Below are 23094 nucleotides of genomic sequence, written 5' to 3' on the forward strand. Positions count from 1 at the left end.
TCCTCCTTCTTCACACCGTCTTCTGTATCCTAATCTCTTCTTAGAAGGACATCAGTCATATTGGATTAAGGCTCACCCTGATGAACTCATTTTAACTTAATTACCTCTTTAAAAACCCCACCTGCAAATAGAATCACATTCTGAGGGACTGAGAATTAGCACTTGAAAGTGGGCATACACTTCATAACACTTAATATTTAATGTACGATTTGATGGTAAAGCTTTGTAAATAGCTTACATATATGGGGGATGAGGGGCCAAAGACTGATAAGCGTGCACACTTTTCTATGGTAGTAGCCATAGGGGTAGTGCATGGGGCCTGACTCCCACAGACTTTGGTCATCCTGATGGTCCTGTGGGGCTTGTGATTCTGAAAGGTGTGGACCCAGCAAGCAGGCTCGACCTGTCCACACCCCTTGCTCACTGTTGAGGGAGTCCAGGCCACCTGTCAGATTTCTGTTTTGTCCCCCTTGGTGGCCTTAGCCCATGAGGGTGGGCCTGTGAGTCTTCACCAAGTAACACCCCTTCTTTTCTCCCCTTCTGTATCAGGGAAGCCTCTAGGCACTTAGTCATATGTAAAGGCAGTATTTCTATTTCTGAAATCGGGTCAAAAATCAGATCGTGTAGGGGCATTGACACCCTCCCTGCCTCTCCCCCACATACACCACAGAGACAATTCTGGCCTCTGCTGGGGATACGGACCCCAGGAGCAACATGGACCTAGCCAACAGGGAACTCAGCCTGAACTCAAGAAGACACCTCCTGGGTTTTCACCCCGCAACCCATATCCCAGGCTTGACCCAGCTGGGTAGAGGGACACTCACAGGAAGGTGATGCTCTCTCTCCTACCAAGAGGGCAGTCTCACGTGGGGAACAGATGCATAACAGGTCATTGCCATGGAGGGGAATTGGAGCCAGGAGTCGGAACAGGGTCTAGTCAGAAGGCCTGGTATGAAGGACACCCTACCAGGTTTCCATAGCATATTGTCCCCGAATCACAGCCCCCTTTCTCCTTGACAAGGACCTGGGAAAGACTGGCCTCTGCCTGCATTCTGCACCTGGCTGACAGACAAGTCACCTGGCTGACTTGTCTGGCTGGGTTGGAGGACCAGGGCCTGGATAACCTGTTGGATTGAGCCACTGGTGCGGCACAGGGCATTCTGGCCCAGGGAGGCAGTGAGCACAGCATGGAGATGTGACATGGCCACTGCATGAGGGAGCACTGTGTGCTGGGCCTGGCTGAAGTGTGTGGTAGGGGTTGATGGACAGGGTCAAGTTTAGGCAGACTTGATGGAGGCTGGCCCTGTTCTGAAGGCTGGAAGGACCCTTGGATGCTCAGAAAGCAGGATGGTGGGACAAGGGAGGCTGGAGGAGACAGGCCAGTTGGGAAAGTGATTTCAGCCAAGACGGTAGTAGTGAGGGAGGAGGGTGGGAGATGCTTGGGAGTGGGACTTTATATGCGTGGTGGCCTCTAGAATGGGGGTGCAGGAGGATCCAGGGGTCTTCCAGGGAGACTTTCTGGTTTAGGGAGCTGATTGACCATTACTGTGATTGGGATTCCAGGAGGAGAAACAAGTCTGGGGAAGTTGGTTGCCTGTATGAACACCTGTGAAGTGCATACAAATAGATGCAGGTGTGAGCTTTTCACCCACCTCATGAAGGTTTCCACGCCCAGGGATGATATGGAAAACCTGGAGTCTACCCGGCTGAATATTCTTATCTCTGCCTTTTTAGGAACACAAACTGTGAAGGCAAAGAGAGACGGGGCTCTGGGCATGGTGGGGGCAGTACGACCCGTTGCACAAGATTTTGGGCATGGATGAATGGATCTCTTCATCATCTCATGGTGACCTTTTAGCATGCCTTGCCTCTTGAGAACTGATTTCTCTGCCTGAAAGAGAGGATGATGGCTTATGACCTCCTTTGGTATCAAGAAATATTTCTACAGGTTAACGGATGGCAAATCAATAGTTGGGGGACTGAAGAAAAGTTGAATAACTCAAGGGCACCACACTCAGGCCTGTGTTGCATGTTGTGTGAGCTGGCCCTGTACTCTAGCCCCCAATGGGGAGGGATGGATATCCGGCCCACCTGCTGCTTGTCAAGCTGTACGCTGCTTAGAAGGGGCACCTTTTTCTAATTTGCACCAACTCCCTGTGAAGGGGTGGAGGCCAAGGCCTGGCTGAGCTGAGGCGGGGATGCCATCCCTCCCCACTGCCACCCAAGGCAGCCGTTGTCAGCCAGTCCTCAGTCATGCATGGCTTTCCTGCCTGGTCTTAGACTCCTTCTCAACATTTTGCTCCAAGATGCTGCCTCCAGGTGATCATAGAAATTGCTTTCCCTGGCTGAACCTGTTTCCCCACCTGTAAAAGGAAGTTGTATTGGATGGTCTTTCACAGTCATTTTGGTCCTGATGTCTGATTTCTAGTCAAACTTCAGATAGTCCTGCTGCTCCTCCAGGTCCCCAGCCATGGGAGATATAGCTGGAAGGAAGAATTCGCCTTACTGGAAGAGGCAGTGAAGGAAGAACCTGTGGATCCCCTTTGTCTTGTGAATGTGGCCTGACCACGTGGGGAAGAAGGCAGGGCGGCCCCCGCAGCTCACCCTTGAACAGAGGGTTCCAGAGGCTGCATGTTTACATGCGGATGCTCCTCTAACAGTGTTTATGTGTACTTTTGAAGTAATTAAGAGCCGCCTCAGTCCGCTGTCCTTGTCGGGTAGGGACTGTGTATAGCACAGTGACAAGTATGGAGCCCTTGATATTACTCATTTAATTGTAGGCCTTGGCAAGTCACAAAAGCTTTCTTGCCACACATGGTTTTTTGTTTTTTGTTTTTTTTTTTTTTTTTTGAGACGGAGTCTCGCTGTGTCTCCCAGGCTGGAGTGCAGTGCCACGATCTCGGCTCACTGCAAGCTCCGCCTCCCGGGTTCACGCCATTCTCCCGCCTCAGCCTCCGAGTAGCTGGGACTACAGGCGCCCGCCACCACGCCCGGCTAATTTTTTGTATTTTTAGTAGAGACGGGGTTTCACCGTGTTAGCCAGGATGGTCTTGATCTCCTGACCTCGTGATCCGCCCGTCTCGGACTCCCAAAGTGCTGGGATTACAGGCTTGAGCCACCGCGCCCGGCCTTCTTGCCACACATGGTTATGGTGAGTCGACTGTTTGAAAAGCTGCTTGCACAGAGCCAGACACAAGCAAATGCCCAGTGGGGGCTGTCCTTTTATGTTCCTCCAATTCCCGGGCTTCCTAACTACCTTTTCCTAATATGAAATGAATGCCCAAGTGTCCCAGTGGCAAGCTCGTCTTTCCAGCATCTGGATGACTGTCAAGGGGTGGAGAGAGCGGAAGGGACACGCAGAGCACTTGTGTGGAACCCCCTGCAACCTGGCTCTTCGCGGAGCCTGCTCCTGTGGGTTCTCGGAGTCCCAGCTGTGCTGCTCATGCGAGAGCTGCCTTCTGATCTTCAGAGCCCATCCTTCATGCTCCGGGCTCTTGAGACCCTTCTCGGGGTAACCTTTGCTGCTTTGCTTCCCTGCCCACCTCCCCTGGTAGGGGCCCCTGTGTGGAGCTCTGCAGCCTTCACTCCTGGATTTGTGCATGAATCAGCCCTTCACTGACCCGTAAATTTCCAGCTATTCGGCCATTGATCAGTGCTTCAACTGGATGATCGGGTTGCTTATCAGATATTGATTTGCCCCTGCCATGACTGGGCCCCTGTGAGGAAGGAAGTTTGAAATCCTCACCTCACTCTAGGTTGGGGAAATGAGAGCTGGTAGTAGGAAAATAGCCTGAGGCAGTGTAGAGGGGAGAAAGAGCTGTGAGAAAACGTGGCATTTTGTCTGTCTGTGGTTTCTAGCCAGGCTGGCTGTCCTTTCAGCTGGTAGCAATCAGTTACATCAGTTGGCAGCTTTGTGAGGGGCAGTTAACTCATGTGTGTCTTCTGGTGAAGTGGTCATGATGTGAAGTGGTGGCAGTCATTGGGGTCATTCATGGAAGGATCTTGAGAAGCCCCTTGTTCTCTCTGGGCCTCTGATTTCTCTGAAACTCATGACATTTTAGGAGATGTTCTATAGAGTCTTCATAGCTGTAGGGTCTGCCATCATTAACCAGTCCCGAGTCAGCTTTTCTCTGGCGACACATACCCCACAGGACCCCACTTGCCGCCTTTCATGCCTGTCCCCATCTAACTGGGTGCGCTCTGGGGCTGCGGGCAGAAGCAAGCACCAGAGGAAAAAGGTGAGCATTTCACACAAAGCGATGGGCATTCCAAGGCACAGAGCCGTGTCCCTGGGATTGCCCCTTCCAAGCCTCCCTGCCAGCCACTTAGGCAGACAGCCAAGGGCTGAGTGCTTTGCTTACCTAGTGCTGAGAGCTTGACACTCTTTCTGTGGCTGGAGCAGCAGTCATTCCAGGACCCAGGCTCTCAGGGTCTGTCCTGAGATACTTCAGTTCATTAGAGGAAGTAAATGCAGTGACAGCTCTGAGCTAGCCTGGGCACTCTTAGATTAGATCACAAAGCCTGATGCTTGGAGCCAGGGCCACGGAACCTGATTTTAAACATCAGGACTGATTGGGCGCTGTTTGGAATTAGGGAGACTTCTTACCTTTGAGGTCCCTGCAGCCCTGTGAAATTATTCAGATGACTTGGAACCAGGCCTGTCCTCAGGAAGGAAGAGGCAGATGGATTTTAGTCATGCCTTTGGGGTTTCTGTCCCATGTCTTAATGATGGTTCCTGGACTTATGTCCTGGGCCAGGATTGGGCAATAGGAGTGACAGAGTCTGGGCCTTCTTTCCTCCAAGCCCAACAGAGGGATCCTAGGCATCCATGTGTTCATTCCTGTATTCACTCAGCAAGCATTTGCTGAGAACTTGCAGTGTGTCAGGCACAGAGCTGAAGGTGGGGCAGCATGAGTGACACACGGCCCTGCCCTTGAGGAACCCATGAGCTAGACGGAGATTCAGACCTGCGAGGGCAGCCTCTTCTGATAGAGCGTGATCAGTCCACTGTGGTGACTCCAAGTCTGAGGCTCCGAGAAAGCATGGGGGAGGGGCTCTATCCTGGGCTGGAAGTGGCCCAGGAAGCCTTCTTGGAGGAAGAGGCACTATGGTATTGCCGGCTGTGGTAGGGAGTTGGGGACTCGGCCCACAGTCTTTCACAGGTTAAGTCAGCTGAGCTCATTATTGCATCTTGGGGTGAGCAGATTCTGGGACAGCAATGTATGATACCTGAGCTCACATGAGACTGCTCACTGCTTCATTTACAAGGGGCTGAATCTTTCTGGGACAGGAATGTCCAGGCAACCTTTTCTCAGCCAGGGCCTGAGGGCCTGAGTAACTGAGAGGTCACGTGGCGGACGAGGATCAGGTTCCACGAGTAGGGACAGGCCCTGTTCTCCTGTGTTGCAGCCCCCTCTGCAGTGGGCAGGAAGGTGGGGAGAGATGGTCACCTGCTTCCACTGCGTCCTGGCTAGAGTCTTGGTAGCAGGCAGAGAGGGCACTTCCGTGGGAATGTCTCCGGTGACTTTGGGGAGGGGGCTGTGGGAGGTGTGAGCTGCCCCCTGAAGACCTGGGAGGGCCACAACCCAACTACCTCGCGGAGCGGAGCGGAGCTGAGACCTGGCCTGCCTTGCTCCTTCGCCTGCCCCTCCCACTCCTCCCAGCAGAGTTCAGGGATTTCTAAATCTCCGGGAACCTAGAGCTTGTAGCACAAAAGTGCTCACATGTGCTTGAGGCAAGTGATTTCCTTTTCCTTCTCCTCCTCCTCGACTGCAGATATTGAAGAAGGATTTAAGATGTTTTTCTGCCCCATTGAGAATTATTAAAGAGACAAAGCCCCCTTTTTTTTTTTTTTTTAAAGGTGCTGTGTATTTCAAGCTAAGGATATAAGACTTGATTTCCTCAGGCAACAGAGGGATGCAGAGCCCAGGTCCCATAAGCCCTATCTTCTGCGGGAGGGCAGACCAAGAAGCCCCGTGCCATTGTGTCATGAGTCATGAGCCTTGGAAATCTCAGAGTAAAAAGCCAAGGAAATTCTCTAGGCTATAGGATGTTTCAGGATCCCAGAATCACCCACTCTATTCCTTTGCCCATGTTGTATTCACTTTTTAACATAACTGGTTATAAACTGTCTAAAAATGTATCTTTTTCTGGTCATGAAAGTAAACATTCTTATTGGAGAATATTTGGAAATGGCATAAAAGTTAAAATTAGGATAAGCGGCCAGGCACGGTGGCTCACGCCTGTAGTCCCAGCACTTTGGGAGGCCGAGGCGGGCAGATCACAAGGTCAGGAGATCTAGACCATCCTGGCCAACATGGTGAAAACCCGTCTCTACTAAAAATACAAAAAATTAGCCAGGCATGGTGGCGGGTGTCTATAGTCCCAGCTACTTGTGAGGCTGAGGCAGGAGAATGGTGTGAACCTGGGAGGCGGAGCTTGCAGTGAGCTGAGATCATGCCACTGCACTTCAGCCTGGGAGACAGAGCTAGACTCCGTCTCAAAAAAAAAAAAAAAAAAAAAAAAAAAAAAAAAATTAGGCATTTTACAATCCCTCCACCCAGAGATACAGTATGTTTAGGTGTACTTCCTTTATATAGAAAATATATGAAAACAGTTTCTTAAAAACTTGTACCTTTTTCTTTTCTTATTTTTTTATGTTCTTAACATTATATTACCAACATTCTCCAAAAACACTTCTAAGGACAATCATATCCTTCATGTGAATATACCACAAGCTGTGTAATTGTTTCTCCAACCTTGATTATATTGGTTACTTCGAAGCTTTCCTGGTCACATGGCTAGCGGAGGTGGGTGGTGGTTCCTCTCTCTGTCCGCAGTTTCTCCCTCTGATTTGTGCATCTAGATTCTGTGACTCATCCTTCAAGTCCAAACTCAGTCCCCACCCCCAGGACTCTTCTCCTTGGGCTCTCAAGAGCTCTGAGCATGTGTCTGTCACTCTGCTTACCAGACTGATTTGTAACCTACCTATTTTTATGGCTAACTTTTCCTCCAGGCTGAAAGTTCTTTTAAGATAAGGTATATGTCTTGTACATATCTGTAGCTTCAGCTGCTAGCTCAATGCCCAGTTCATGGTAAGGACTCAATAGAAATCTGCTGAATGAATGCTACGGTGAATGCCTGCTGTGTAAATCTTAGTCCACACTTCTCAATTTAATTAGTATGGATTCCTAGAAGTTTATGAAGATTTTTAAAGACACTTTTGCCCATTCACTGTGGTCTTATCACCATTGAATATTATCTTTTGGGGCCTGTGCTAGAAGATAAGCAAGAGGATAAGTTTTTTTAACTTCTAGGAATTACCAGCCCTGTAACTGGATCATTGAACTCTCTGAGCTTACTATCATCGCTTAGGTCCTCTTTAAAAAACTACTCTGTGGACAGCTCAGGGCCACCCCCCTCTGCTTTGAGCCCTTCTTCCTTAGCAAAGAGTGCCCGTGTTCAGTGTCATTGTTCTCATCCCTGTGACTAGTGGATTTCATCTGCTCAGTTCTGCTGGGTTCAGCTGATTTAGGCCAGTTTGCTGGCTGCGTGTGTTAAGGAGCTGTGGATTACAGAACAGTGCCAGACAGATTTTCAAGTTGGCAAAGCAATTGTTTCCCTCAAAGTACTTGAGCTGGGTAATTTAAAGCAGAAGAGTTGGAAGATTTAAAAGTAGTTTTAACGGTTAAGTATTTGTCCTCCAAGAACAGAGGGAAAAAAAAGGACAAAGGCTGTGCCTCAGGAGAAAAGCGAAATCGAAGGACCACTTTGCTCGTGAAAGCAGGAACCACTGAACAGGCGGCCACAGAGCAGCAGCCGATCTTGGGAAGACAGGAGCCAATCTGAAGTCCAATGGCCACTCCTTTTGTAGGACATCTCTGTAGGACACTCAGAATGAGTGGGTCTCCTCTCCTCCGAGCAGCTAGTTGGCAGGGGTGTATTGTCTGTAAGAATGTCCTTTGGAGTAGGGAAGAGCCATGAGGCTTTTTTTAGGAATCAGTGTGTGTCTTTGCACATGTGAGTCTGCAGATGTGTCTGTGTAGTTGTGTGTGTGTGTATCTGCCTGTGTGTCCACATATCTGTGTTTGTGCATCTCTCTGTGTCTGTGTGACTACATGGCTGCTCTGTGGGCGAGCCGCCACCCCATGCAAGGGAGCTGGCAGAATTCACCGAATGACAGGGAGGCCCTTTAAGTGAGGCTCCTTAGTCCCTCCGCCTCCCAAGAGGGTCTGGTGGCCCAAGCTCTTGTCAAGGCCTCCCACCCCAGCCCCAGACCCATCTGTGTGGACCCCACCAAAACCCTTGGCTCCGATAGGAGGCAGCTGTCATTCTGGCTCCATTTCCTCACTGCTGTGGAATCATTTTTCCTAAGTGGTTTAAGAAATAATGCACAGACATCACCACCTAAAGATGGAGTATTGATGGGGGCCTCTTTGGTGGCCTGTCTAGCATGGAATTCTAGTTAGACTTGAATTTGCTTTACCTTCCCTCTAAATTCTCTTCACCACCACTCCCTTGACAATGCCTAAAAACACCATCATTAAAATATTAGCTCACTTTGCCTGGAACGCTTCGGCTTAAGTACACTAACAGCATCAAGAGGTATGTTAGTTTAGGGAGGCCTCAGATGGGGAGGGTGGAGGCTTGTGAACTATTTAAACTTCTCTGACAGGTAGTGCAGGGAGGACAGTGGACGTCTGACATCCTGGTGACTTGACCACGTGTCTGGGCATCTTTGGAATTTTCCAGGCCTGCTCTGGGGAGATGTTCTCACCTGTAGTACGTCAGTGAGGATCGTGTACAAGTTTTATGGAGATGAAGCTTGCTGGAGCGCTGGATTTGTCTCTAACACCAAACCATTTAGAAGTAGATTTATGTCCACTGTTTTGCCTGACTGTGGATCTGGGAAGAACAGGAATTAACGGCCCCACTTATTAATCAGCAAGAAACCTGAGGCTGAAGGGAGTTAAGACCAAAACCCTGTGCTCTAAGTCCTGGGCGCACTTCCTTCTCTTCCTCCCGCCTGGCTACAGAAAGCAGGTGTGAGGTGGAGGTGGCTCACCTTTTAGAGGGCAGAGCAGGCCCAGAGCCAGGGAAATCATAATATTCTGTTTTTTGCCTTTTGGCTCTGGCCTCCCCTTGCTGTTTGTGGAAGAATTCCCTTTATGAAGGAGTTGAGGTCTGTAGGCTGCTGGTAAGAATTTGGTGACACAGTAGTGTTCTCCTAGGAGTGACAGCTGGAAACCCAGGCTGTGACTTTCGAGCTTAGTCAGGAACCCCCGGAGGCAGACGAGCCACCTTCTTCCAGGGCCGGAGTAAGCCCTCCAGACTGGGAAGCCCTGGCCACTCATTCTTCCACACCCGCCACTAAGATCAGAACCACCAGGAGCTTGTTAAAGACGCAGGTTTCCAGGGCCCTGTCCCAGTCCTCTGGAATCAAAATCTCTGTGGGCCCTGACCGAGCAGCTGGACTGCAGCGAGCTGTCCAGGTGGGACTGTTGAACACAGAAGTCTGAGAATCGCTGCAGAGCTCTTTACACTGCCAGGTGGTGCGGGTGACTCCCCACTAGCTGGTCCCAGAGACTCCCAGCCTCATGGGGAACTGCAACAAAAGCTCAGTGATTTTAGGGCTCAGTTCAGTGTGAGCCACCCATCTTATTTTTCAGCCCTCTCTTTGTTTCCCTAGTGAGGAAAGACACAAGGCAGAGGCTCAGATTGGGTGCGTTTGCCAAGCTTCACTATGCAGTGCCCCCATTGGGCAGAGTTTCACACGGGTGCCTGAGAGGCACTGGGCCCAGCTCTCTGTGGCTGTCTTTATCTGAGCCACAGATCCCCGGGCCAATCAGCGAGGCCAGGGAAACACCAACAGTGTTCCTCCTTCCATCTTAACCACTTGCACTGTGTTGTAAATCCTTCTCATTCTGTTCTCCCCTTGCAGTGGTGGCCAGAGGCACTAGGAAACTCAGCAGAGAATTTGCGGGGCTCTGGGTGAGGCAGAACTGGACACATAGCTCAAGTGACCTTGTTCTTGCACGTACTTGAGGTCAAAGGGGTCAGAATGCCTGTGCCTCCCGGGTCTGTACAACTTCCAGCAAGAGTTACCACTTCCAGAATGCTTATTCTGAGCCAGGAAAGATACCAAGCATCATCCATGCATTTAGTCTTCTCAGGAACTGTGAAGTTGGCAAGATTGTACCCATCTCGCAGATGAGAAAGCTGAGACTTACGGAGGTGGAATTTCAAACACACAAGGAATAGGTTAGAAAAACACTGAGGAATGGACTTCAAATGCTGACATTTCAGGTGGAAGATGGGGAGAGGAAGTGGATAAGAAGAATATTTGAAGCTTGGGCTCCAATCATATGCAGGTGAGAGCTGGGTTCTGATCACATGAGTAATCTTGGCAAGTACTAACTAGTCTCCGAGCCTCTCCTCATTTGTAAAATGGGAATAATGATATATTTTCTGTTCACTTTACAGAGTGTTGGGAGCATCAAATGCAAGTGTTTATGGAATGCCCTTTGGAAGTCATAAGGCCTGGCCTCTGCCAATCAGGGCTGAAGCCCCATAAGGGCAGTCGCCTGCTAAATCCCACACTTTATAAAAGAGGTTTCTATAAAACCTTATGTGATGCTGTGTGAGGTTTTCTCAGGAGGAGTGAGTGGACGGAGTGGAAAAGCACAGACTCTGTGGTCAGACAGACCCAGGCTTGGGTCTCCGTTCTAGCACACCACTACTGGAAATTATAAGTCATGTAACCTCTCTGAACTTTAGTTTCTTTATCTGTAAAATGGGGCAAACAAGGGATTAGGTGAGTATTAAATGACATGAGATGACATGAACTCAAAAAGGTTGAAAATAGGATGGAAAATATGCAACTGGCCAAGTCTGAAACAAAAGAAAGCTGAGGTAGCAATTGTCATATTAGACAAAATAGAATAGAATTCAAAGCAAAGAAGGTTGTTATATGCTTGTAAAGGACAGTAATTATATACCTGGGCATGTTGGCTCACACCTGTAATCCCAACAGTTTGAGAGGCTGAGGTGGGTGGATGGCTTGAGCCCAGGAGTTCATGACCAGCATGGGCAACATGGCAAAGTGCCATCTCTACAGAAAATTTAGAAAATTAGCTAGACATGGTGGCATGTACCTGTAGTCTCAGCTACTCGGGAGGCCAAGGAAGGCAGGTAGCTTGAACCCAGGAGTTTGAGACCAGCCTGTGTAATATGACCTAACCCCGTCTCTACCAAAAAAAAAAAAAAAAAAAAAATTAGCCAGGCGTGGTGGTGCATGCTCTTAGTCCTAGCTACTCGGGAGGCTAAGGTGGGAGGATTGCTTAAGCCTGGGAGGTCAAGGCTGCAGTAGGCCAAAATCACACCACTGCACTCTCGCCTGACTGACACAGTGAGACCTTGTCTCAATAATGATGATAATCACAGACATATATGTATTACATAATATAAACTTGAAATATGAATCAACAACCGACATGAGGAAGTAGATAAATCAGCAGTTGGGCTTGGAAACTTTTAATACATCCCTTTCTGAAAATGATAAATGAAGCAGGCAAAGACTAAGCAAGGATAAGGCATATTAGAAGGACATGATTAATAACCTGATTATACATGGAATAGTCATGGAAATTAATCATGTACTAGGCCACAAGGAATTATCAACATATTCCAGTGAACTGACAGTCCTACAGACTGTTCAGGCCACAAAGAAATAAAATTATTATTAGAAAACAACAAAAATAGGTATCTATTGAAATGTCACATGTGTAGATATTTTAAAACATTACTATTTTAAAAACTCATTAAGAGGAAGTCATAATGGGAATAGAAAAATGAGAGCAGAATAGCAATGAAAATATTGTGTCAGAAACTAGAAAAATTTATACCTTTGAATTCATTTATTATAAAACAAAAATGGGAAATAAATGATATTCCCCAAACTCATGAAGTTCAACTCTAAAAACATAAAAGCAACAGATTTAAATCAAAGAAAAAGAGTTCTGGGAGAATCAATGAACAATTAGAACTATTAACAAATTTCAGCAAAGTTGCCCAGAAAATGAAATTCCACACAGTAATCTAAAATATATATATATACAGGACTTTTATAGAAAAAGAGTTGAAGTTTGATCCTAAATGTGAATAGAAAATGTGAATAAATAAAGGGTGTTCACGATGCAATATTTAACTGTCGGTTATCCCACAAGTTAACTTATAATTTAAAAAACATAACAATTGAAATCTCAGAAGGATTTTTTTTTTTGTAGATTGACAAGCTGATTCTAAAATTCATACAGAACAATAAATACCTACTATTATCTAAATCAGTGTGAAAAAAAAAAAAACAAAATGGGGAATCGCCGGCCGGGTGCAGTGACTCATGCCTGTAATCCCAACACTTTGGGAGGCCGAGACTGGAAGATCAGGAGTTCAGGAGTTCGAGACCAGCTTGGCCAACATGGTGAAACCCTGTCTCTGCTAAAAATACAAAAAATTAGCCAGGCATGGTGGCAGGTGCCTGTAATCGCAGCCACTCGGGAGGCTGAGGCGGGAGAATCGCTTGAACTCGGGAGGTGGAGGTTGCAGTGAGCCGAGATTGCACCATTGCACTCCAGCCTGGGCAACAAAAATGAAACTCCATCTCAAAAAAAAAAAAAAAAAAAAAACGCAGGGGAGGGGATTCACCCTACCCCAGGTCATTTGGCAAAAACACAGTGATGAAAACCATGTGGTGCTGGAACAGGCAGACTGATAGAGTTGAATGGCAAGTCCAGAAACACCCCAAAGTACATATGAGGAGGTAGTTTTTGAGTGAAGTAGATTCACAAGTCAAGGAACAAGATGGAATTTTTTTTTTATATGTTGGTTGAAAATTGCCTTAGTGAAAGTATGGAGGGAGAAAAAATTGTATCTTTGTCTCACCCTATGTAAAAAAATCCAGAGAGATTAAAGACCTCAACGTGAAAGCCAATAGATAAAAAATCCAGAGTAACTTTGAGAATGTGGGGTGGGAAAAGATTTCTTCAAGTTCCAAAAATGACGAATTATCATGGAAAAATAGATTGATCCGTCGATGTCAAAATGGAAAAGCACTGAGGCTGAGTCATTGCTCCCCAAGAATTAGTCTCTATGATTTCATCCCCTGCTCCAAACTGAGGGGCAGTCACAAGGAATGTGGTCTGGCTCTTGCACCTCGGCTCACTGGGAGGAAGGCAGGTGCTGAGATTCAGGCTGAGGGAGGGCCTTCAGGTCCCTAGGCAGGGTAGGGGACTTGTGGTCTCTTATTTTCTTGGACTGAATTGTTGCTCTCTTCACGGGGTTCAGACTCATCCATGAAGGAGCCTCTTGGTGAGCAGCCTCAAATACAGATGTGGGTAATCAAGAGAAACCATGACAGCTTCATCAGTGTGGGCCTTGGTCATTCTGTTACTTTTTTTTTTTTTTTTTTTTTTTGAGATGGAGTCTCACTCTGTGGCTCAAGCTGGAGTGCAGTGGTGTGATCTCGACTCACTGCAACCTGTGCCTCCAGGGTTCAACCAATTCTTCTGCCTCAGCTTCCTGAGTAGCTGGGATTACAGGTGCGTGCCACCATGCACACCTAATTTTTATATTTTTTAGTAGAGATGGTGTTTCACCACGTTGGCCAGGCTGGTCTCAAACTCCTGGGATCAAGTGATCCAACTGCCTTGGCCTCCCAAAGTACTGGGATTATAGGCATGAGACACAATTCCCGGCCTTGCTTCCTACATTTTCAGGATGCATGTGGGTCACCCTGACACAAGGGGTCGGCTGGTCATTGATCCCAACCCTGACAACTCCAGCATCATACCAGGAGCTTGTGAAAAATAAGTTGGTGAGCCCCACCCTGATATACTCTGATGCAGTGGCATGAGGCAGCTCAGGAATCTTCATTTGACCAACTCCCAAGAGTGGCCAGGGTTAGACCCACCAAGCAGGATCACCTTTTGGGGTCTACTCAGCTCCTGAAGTCACAAAACAACCTGGGCCAAGGGTGTGGGATGGGAAGTGTGATGCTTGGGCTGGAAGGAGGACAGCTACTGGTGAGGTCAGCAGGTTCCTCTGAGGATGTTCCCTCTTCCCACCTTAGTAATGATTCTGTATCAGAGTGATCTGTTAGTCGCCTGCCTGTGAGTTCGTTGAGGGCAAGAACCATGCCTCATTCATTCATTCCACAAATATTTATTAAGACCTTCATATGTTAGACACAGGCCTTAATAGGGGTGAGGCCCAGTCAGCCCTCTTACAGCTTCCAGCGTGTAGGAGCCGCAAATACAGGTGTGGGTAATTGAGAGAAACCATGACAGCTTAATCAGTGTGGGTCTTGGTCATTCTGTTGCTCTTGTTTGTTTTTGTTTTTGAAGCCCTCCTAGAGCCTCCAGTGTGTAGGGAGGTAGGCAGCAAGACCAGGCAGCTGTAGTAAAGTGTATCAAATGCTGCAATGGAGAACCAGCAGGCACCTCACTTATCCCCAACTTGGGAGACCCAGAGAGGCTTCCTGCAAGTGAAGTCTAAGGTAGTGAGGAGCGAATCAATCAAAGGGGAGCAGGGAGGACTGTTTCAGACACACAATATGGCACATGCAGGCCTTTGGTAGGAACAGAAAAGGTAAAGGTGGTTGGATTGAAAGGGACTAGTGGGAGGAGGCGATGAGGCCATGACATGAGCTGGGTCTCCTCTCTAGGCCCATGTGCAGGAGTTTCTCCTTTAGTACTGGACAGTGTAATAGGAAGCAACGGAAAGGTCTTGCCTCCCATTTGCCTGGTTCCCAGCTGAGACCTGACCCAGGGTAGCTCAGCGAATGTGTGCTGAGCAGGCAGCGTCACCCCCACTGAACCGAGCTCCTGCCCACGCTCCCCACAATTCCTTCCTGCATCGATCTCTTGTGTTTCTGTGGGCTGGGCCAGCTGCACCTCTGGGAATCAGGCCACGTTTTCTCTTCCATGCCTGGGAATATAAACTTTTCTGAATTAGTATAGGCCACTGCCCAGAGCAAGGGAAACTGAGGCTGGGAGAATAGTATCCCAAGAGAGAATGGGAGAATGGTGTCCCAAGAGTCTCAGAAGCACTGGACTCCTCTGACCAATCAAGGCTGTTTAACTGTTCCAGGAGAATTGAATTTCTCTGTCCCCCACTTTGGGAATGGCTGTGATCCTGGGCGAGGGCTGCAGGCCAGGGCATGTGTTTGAATCTTTAGGGCAACCCCAAAGCTGGCTGAGGACCTGGCACTTGGTAGGTGCGCAGTAGGTGTGTGAACTGCAGGGACACATCTACTTAGTCCTAGGACAAGGCCCTTCTGAGCTCCCAGATAGAGGGGGCAGGCCCTTTCCCCACCATGGGTGGTCTCAGGCCCACTCTGAATCTGACCCCAAACCAGCCTCATGCTCAGGGGACTTGGGGAGTGGCCACAGTGATGGCTGTGGCTGCTGTTTTGGCGTCAGTGTTTTGTGCAGGTACGCTGTACAGGTCCATGCCCACTCCTCTGTAAGAAAACCCCTGGGGGAATGAGAAGCTCAGCAGACAGAAGCCGAGACTGAGACTCCTGGAGGGGGATTAAGCACTCTCAGAATGATGTCATGCACAGGTCAGCCAACAGGACTGTCCCTCCACTCACCTTCCACTGTTCCCCCTTCCCACACTGGGGTTCACCCAGCAAGTAGAGCTGGAGTAGCTAGGGGTTGTGACCCCATAGTTGGAAGCTGTGTGACTATAGGAAGGGCCTAAGGGGAAAGGAGGAGGTTTGGGAGGGGCTTCTGGGAGCCAAGGTGGGCAGAGGTGGGAGGGGCGCCACACAGCACCCTGCTCCCGAGTTGCCCATGAAAACATCAAGCTGTTAAGTACCTATCATTGGGTGGTAGATATCTCTAATGTTTTTTGTTTTTGTTTAGCTGATTTTTGCATTTTCTAATTTTTCTATGGAGACTGCATATTGTTTGTGTCATTGAAACGAGTAAGGGGGATGGAATTTGCAAGGAGCAACCCGAGTGTTATCCTGGGGGCATCCACGTCGGGGGTCCTGTGCTTCCCCAGGACTGGGGACTTACTTGCGTGTGCAAACCAGCAGTTTCCAGCCCTCCCTTTCCTCCTCGCCTTCCATGTGCTCTCCCACCTCGGTCTAGGTGTGGGGCTGGGGTGGAGGGGAGGGGTGAAACGGTGTGGAGTCCTGTCCTGCCTGCCACCACGTGCCCAGAAATGCCCACGCGAGCCTTGGAGCTGGGCTGCACTGTGGAATCAGTGCCAGCTCGTTGTCTGTTGATTTGCTGCCTGCTCCACCGGATGATGAGCTATTTGAGGGCAGGACTGGATCTGAGTTGCCAGGGCTGGGGGCCGAGTGGGTGCTGAGAGCACACTTGGAGGCAGCAGGGAGGAAGGGGTGAGGCGCAGCGCGTGGGCGGAATGGGGAACCCGCCAGGCTGGCTTGCTTGGTTCCCAGGAGGTATGCGGCTTCAAGTCTGACTTCCCCTCGGGGTTTCTTTCCTAGATCCACTTCCCGGACGTGGAGCGGGTCGAGTGGGCCAACAAGGTAAGGCCGCTGGCAGGGCCTAGCAGGGCCGGACGCACACCAGCCTCCAGCAGCCTAATGGGGGCCAGGCGGCAGTTCCCTTGCCTGATGCGGGCAGGGATGCTCCCTTTCCCTCTTCTTTCACCAGAATGACTTGCTTTCGTTAACAACAACAACAAATTTAAATTAATATGTGGTCACACCAGAAGAGTTAGAAGATACAGAGAAGTCTAGAGAAAAGTACAATCTCCACTGGCCCACCGGGTCGTGGAGCTGCACTTGCCTAGGGAGAGGAAGACATTGGCCAACAGCCTCTGGACTCCGCCTGGTTTCCTGCCTAGATCCAACGCCATTGCTGCGCAATCTTGGGCAGACTGCCTAACGCCTCTGAGCTGGTTTCCTTATCCGTAAAATGGGAATAATTAGAGTCCTCGCCCTGGCTCGATTCACTGACGTCACTACTGTAATTGCTGTTAGGTCACCCCTGGGAACTCCCCTTGGGCTCTGCTGCCAGGTGTCCCAAGGAGGCCCCTGCTGGATGATGACCCCTGGCCGAGCCCTCCCCAGCAGGAATCCCGACTTCACAGAGGACAGACCGGAGGCCTTCCCCTCCCTGATCTGCCCGGACCTGTCCCTAACTGTGCGGGCTCCATGGCAGCCCCCAGCTCAAGCCTCCTGACTGAGGAATTTTTCTAATACAAACCTTGCCTCTGGGAGGAGGCTTAGCCCGTAGCAGGAATGACTTAGGTTAGGTATACGAAAGGACTTCCTGATGGCTGTTGATCCAAGATTGCTATTTTCACATTACCAGAAGTATCGCTGCTGAGTGCATCAAAAAGCATTCCCTAGCAGGCCATGGTAGCACACACCAGGGTGCCAACTTCCTTGGGAGGCTGAGGCAGGAGGATCGCTTCAGCCCGGGGGTTCAAGGCCAGCTTGGGCAACATAGCAAGACTCCATGTCAAAAACAGCAACAAAAAAAGAACAGAGAACATTCTCAGCCTCTGGGTAAATTTGGAAGAAGCAGGTTGCTGCTTTAAGAGAAGTGACTGGGTTTCTGGGGATTCATGCAGGACCCAGTGCCTCTGGGGCAAACCTTGTAGAGTTCCTTCTGTACTGTGTTAGCTGGTCCTTCTGTACTGTGTTAGCTGGTCCTTCTGTACTGTGTTAGCTGGTCCTTCTGTACTGTGTTAGCTGGTCCTTCTGTACTGTGTTAGCTGGTCCTTCTGTACTGTGTTAGCTGGTCCTTCTGTACTGTGTTAGCTGGTCCGTGGATCTCTGCCTGCGTTACGTCTTTCTTTCAGTAATACACAGAGGCCTACACAAGGCATTGGAGATATAAGACTGTTGGGATATGAGGCTCCCACCTTCGTCTTGGATGGGGAGACAGACAGTTGTGTAGGAAAACTACATACTAGGGTGCCGAGTGTGTCCTAACGAGCTTTATACTCAGGAGGCACTTGGCCAGTGACAAACCAGTGAGACAGGAAGATGAGATCAGACCTGAGGAAGTAGAACCTGGGATTTGGAGAGGCCTTTAAGAGAGATGGGAACAATGAGCCCTAGAATCTCACAGCCTTTAGGCTCCTCCAGTGATGGCTTTGGAAGGGGCACATGGAGGAAGGACATGCATATTTAAACTGAAGCCCAAGCCCACAGGAAAGATACAGTCTTGTATCTCCAATGCTTTGTGTAGGCCTCTGTGTATTACTGAAAGAAAGACGAACACAGGCAGAGATCCATGGACCAGCTAACACAGTACAGAAGGACCAGCTAACACAGTACAGAAGGACCAGCTAACACAGTACAGAAGGACCAGCTAACACAGTACAGAATGGACCAGCTAACACAGTACAGAAGGACCAGCTAACACAGTACAGAAGGACCAGCTAACACAGTACAGAAGGACCAGCTAACACAGTACAGAAGGACCAGCTAACACAGTACAGAAGGACCAGCTAACACAGTACAGAAGGACCAGCTAACACAGTACAGAATGGACCAGCTAACACAGTACAGAAGGACCAGCTAACACAGTACAGAAGGAACTCTACAAGGTTTGCCCCAGAGGCACTGGGTCCTGCATGAATCCCTAGAAACCCAGTCACTCCTCTTAAAGCAGCAACCTGCTTCTTCCAAATTTACCCAGAGGCTGAGAATGTTCTCTGTTTTATTTTTGTTACTGTTGTTTTTGAGATGGAGTCTTGCTATGTTGCCCAAGCTGGCCTTGAACTTCTGGGCTGAAACAATCCTCCTGCCTCAGCCTCCCAAGGAAGTTGGTACCCAGGTGTGTGCTACCATGCCCGGCTAGGGAATGCTTTTTGATGCACTCAGCAGTGACACTTCTGGTAATGTGAAAATAGCAATCCTGGATCAACATCCATCAGCTTGGGTAACATAGGGGGACCCTATCTCTACAAAAACATTAAAAAGCCAGGTGTGGTGGTGCACGCTTGTAGTCCTCAGCCACCCAGGAGGCTGTGGTGGGAGATCACCTAATTCAGGGAGGTTGAGGCTACAGTGAGCTGTAATCATGCCACTGCACTCCAGCCTGGACGACAGAGTGAGACGTTGTCTTAAAAGAAAAAAGGCCAGGCGTCGTGGCTCACGCCTGTAATCCCAGCACTTTGAGAGGCCGAGGTGGACAGATCACTTGAGGCCAGGAGTTCAAGACCAGTCTGGGCAACATGGTGAAACCCCAACTCTACTAAAAAAAAAAAAAAAAAAAAAATCACCAGGTGTGGTGGGAGGCACCTGTAATCTCAACTACTTGGGAGGCTGAGGCGGGAGAATCACTTGAACCAGGAGTTGGAGGTTGCAGTGAGCCGAGGTTGTGCCACTGCACTCCAGCCTGGGCAACAAGGGCAAAACTCCATTTAAGAAAAAAAAAGAAGATGGAGAAGCCTTGCCCCAAACAGAATGTACCTGCTGGCTGGCCCTCCCTCCATTCCCCTCTGATTTCCACCATCCTCCTCTGTCTCTGCCATCTTCCTTCTCCTCAGGTCCTGCACTTGGTTCCCAAACCAGTACAGTGAGTCATTCTGCTGCAGAAATCAGGCAAAGGCTGCCTTTTCTGATTGCTAGAAAATTAAATCCACAGGAAACAATTTAACTTTCTCTTCTGTAATTTTGTTCTTAAACTTCTTGCGTCTACTACTTTTTGTTTAAACCACAGTGTAGAATGAGATCATGTCTTAGCAGAGAACTAAAGGGCTTCCTAATATTAAATGTAGCGAATGAGTATTTCATGGTGCTCTGCAGAATAGCACCAAATCTTGGGGTCCTGCTGCCTGCATGACAGTGGGAACCACGGCTGTAGTTATCAGATGTTTGAAGGACAGACAGGTGAACAGGTGAGAAGATGGGTGGGCAGGCAGGCAGGTGAGTGCTGCAGCATAGGAACCCCCACCCCAAGACCAGGCTGCAGAGAATCAGGACCTTGTCCCATGCAGCTCTGGGTCTGCGGTGGGAGTATAGACCTGACTACCAAGGGCCTCTTCCCATCTTCACAGATCATCTCTCAGACCTGGCCCTACCTGAGCATGATCATGGAAAGCAAGTTCCGGGAGAAACTTGAGCCCAAGATCCGGGAGAAGAGCATCCACCTGAGGACCTTTACCTTTACCAAGCTCTACTTTGGACAGAAGGTGGGTGTGTCTCGGGAGGGTCAGCCTGGGCTGGCTGTGCAGTCTTTTCTCTGTCTCCTCTCCTCCCACCTTTCCCCCATCCAGGTCAGTCATATGACTGCAAAGATCCCACTGGACCTTACAGGGAGACACCCCCACCACCACCCCCACCACCCCCCACCGCCCCCGCCACCCCCACCGCCCCCCCACCCCCACTGCCCCCCCCCGCCCCCGCCCCCCCGGCCCCCACCGCCCCCGCCCCCCCCCCCCCCGCCCGGCCCCGACCCCGCCCCCCCCCCCCCCCCGCCGCCCCCCCCCCCCCCCCCCCACCGCCACCGCCGCCACCGCCCCCGCCCCCACCCCCCGCCCCCACCACCACCACCCCCCACCACCACCACCCCCCACCACCACCACCACCACCACCCCCCACCACCACCCCACCCCACCACCACCACCACCACCACCCCCCCCCCCCACCACCACCCCCCCCCACCACCACCACCACCCCCCCCCACCACCACCACCACCACCACCACCCACCACCACCACCACCACCCACCACCACCCACCACCACCACCACCACCACCCACCACCACCACCTGCATTTCCTAGCCTGTCAGCCTCAATGGACACCCTTCCCCCACATCCCTGTACCACCATCTCCCCAGGTTCCAAGGAAGCCTGGCTCAGAGGGAACAGAAAGGAGAGGTGGGAGGTATTTCCACTTTTCTTAAGGAAAACTTTGAAGACATGCCATGGTGGTAGCCAGACAGATAGAAAGATGGAAATCATAGTTGCTAACCTCAGTGCCGGTGACCACACGCTCACGGTTTGGGTAGTCAGTGCCGCCAAGCGCTTTATATTCTCCACTAATTGGCTGTTATGTCACTCAGTGTCACAAGTCCATGCTAGTTCTGTGAAGATCAGCAGGTGTCCCAGGATGAAATGGTCTGTGGCCAACGAAGTTTGTGTCAGCACACCTAGTGTCACGGTCCCTGTCTAGACTGGGCTTCGTGTTTCAGCCTTGGTGCCCTACTCCTCCTGCCTCGAAGTGCCCCCAGTGACTTGAGTCTTTTGATCATCCAAAATGTATCCCCCAGCCAGAGACCACTGTGACCTAGTAAATGAGAGGCATTGGCATCCGGTCTTCCCAGCAACGAGCAGGTGTCCAAGTACAGGCCAGCCTGCTGAGAGCTGTCTGCCAGCCCTGCCTGGCTAGCCCCTGGGCAGGGGTGGATTAGGCAGGCCTGAGCCCTGGAGATTGGGATTTCTGCCACTCAAACTGGCTTGTGCCAGCATCTGTTGGTTCATGCATTCATTTCTTGTTTCATTCACCTGTGACTTACTGAGCACGTGCTGTGTGCTGGGCATTCTAGAGCTGGGTGTGGCTGCACCCCTTCTGTGGGCGGGACACATCAACCTGTGCATTACGACATGGCAGTATACGCATGCATGATGGCAGAGGAATGCGAGCTCAGAAATGGAGGGGTGGAGGGGCTGTGGGAGTCAGGGAAGACTTCCAGGAAACGGTGATAGCTCAGCTGGCTTTTGAAGAATTCAGCAGGCTAAGAGCCAAGAAGCTTGCAGAGTGCTGTGTTCACAGCAGAGCCTGCTCAGCCAGGCTGCTCCTCTGGTGATTGTATCTATGGCAGGGGTCCCCAGCTGTCAGTACCAGGCTACACACCAGGAGGTCAGCAGCCAGGACGAGCATTGCCGCCTGAGCTCCGCCTCCCGTCAGATCAGCAGCAGCATTATATTCTCATAGGAGCACAAACCCTGCTGTGAACTGTGCATGTGAACAATCTAGGTCACGCACTCCTTATGAGACTCTAATGCCTGATGATCCGAGGTGGAACAGTTTCATCCCAAAACCATTTCCCACCCCACCCCCGGTCTGTGGAAAAATTGTCTTCCAAGAAACTGGTCCCTGGTGCCAAAAAGATTGCGGACCTTTGGTCTATGGGACGCAGCACTGCTGGCAAGCAATCCTAAGAAGTGATATTTACCACATCAGAGGAACCTGGAGGGGAAAGCTGTAGGCTGAACAGACGTCCCAGCCCTGCAGGAGAAACACCTGCCTCCTGATGCTGGCATTCAGCGCTCCTCATGTCCCGGCCCCTCCCTCCTCCCCTCTGCTCTCCCATTCCCCACATGTCCCCTCCTCTCCATTGTGGGGTCACAGAGGACTCCTCACACGACCCTCCTGGGCTTGGCCAGGACCCAGTGCACTCACCACACCCCCTTTCTTCACACACCCATAAACATTATTTTTTTCAGCTGCCATAAGCGTTCATTCACACCCGTGAGTATTGCCGGCTTCCTCCAGTTCCCATGCCTATGCCCAGCTCCACCCTGTGCTGTGGGGCCAGTGACTTGACTTCTCTAAGCTCCAGGTTCCTCACGTGTAGAGGGAAAGGACCCACTTCCAGAGTTTGCTATCGGGCATGAACAACAGGCCTGGCCTCGGCCACTCTGTGGTTGTGTGAGTCATGGCAGGAAGGGAGAGAAAGGAGGGGGCACATTCTAGGGAGGGAAGTCTCTGGGCTGCAGGATGGATTTACACGTCTGTGCCTCATCCTGGTGGTCATACTTGTTGCTGATAAAGCCCAGTGCCGGGGGAAGGGCTGGCAGCTGTCCCCTGCTACAAGAAGCGTCTGACCTAGCCCTGTTGGCATTTCTTCCAGTGCCCCAGGGTCAACGGTGTCAAGGCACATACTAACAAGTGCAACCGAAGGCGTGTGACTGTGGACCTGCAGATCTGGTGAGCTCTATCGGGCCGGGTATGGGTTTCAGGGGGTGAAGAGGACACTCTGTGGGAACAGCCAGTTTGAAGATGGAGTAGTATATATACACTCTGACTTGGGATGTAGAACCCCTCACAGGACGCTCCCCTCCTCCCAGCTTCTCCCATCCCCTGGCATACTCTGGGT

At 50.3% G+C, this 23094-nt stretch overlaps 2 protein-coding genes and 1 long non-coding RNA gene across 3 annotated transcripts in view; 2 read left to right on the plus strand and 1 right to left on the minus strand.

The window, feature by feature from the left end:
- The window catches only part of FAIM (Fas apoptotic inhibitory molecule), a 296369-nt gene that overhangs the window by 91639 nt on the left and 181636 nt on the right, over positions 1 to 23094 (plus strand). The window lies entirely within an intron of this gene.
- ESYT3 (extended synaptotagmin 3) overlaps positions 1 to 23094 on the plus strand; it is a 47228-nt gene that overhangs the window by 1689 nt on the left and 22445 nt on the right. The window contains exons 2-4 of the mRNA XM_050779690.1: positions 16517 to 16558; positions 20050 to 20184; positions 22849 to 22925. Coding sequence (XP_050635647.1) covers positions 16517 to 16558; positions 20050 to 20184; positions 22849 to 22925 — 254 coding nt within the window. The remainder of the gene's footprint in view (positions 1 to 16516; positions 16559 to 20049; positions 20185 to 22848; positions 22926 to 23094) is intronic.
- LOC126948208 (uncharacterized) lies at positions 14322 to 22274 on the minus strand. Its single transcript, XR_007723363.1, has 3 exons — positions 22171 to 22274; positions 20967 to 21114; positions 14322 to 14982 (listed from the first exon to the last, which is right to left on the minus strand). It is a non-coding gene; the product is annotated as an uncharacterized LOC126948208 (long non-coding RNA).

Source organism: Macaca thibetana, chromosome 2 (assembly GCF_024542745.1).
Source record: "Macaca thibetana thibetana isolate TM-01 chromosome 2, ASM2454274v1, whole genome shotgun sequence".
NCBI classification, from domain to species: Eukaryota; Metazoa; Chordata; class Mammalia; order Primates; family Cercopithecidae; genus Macaca; species Macaca thibetana.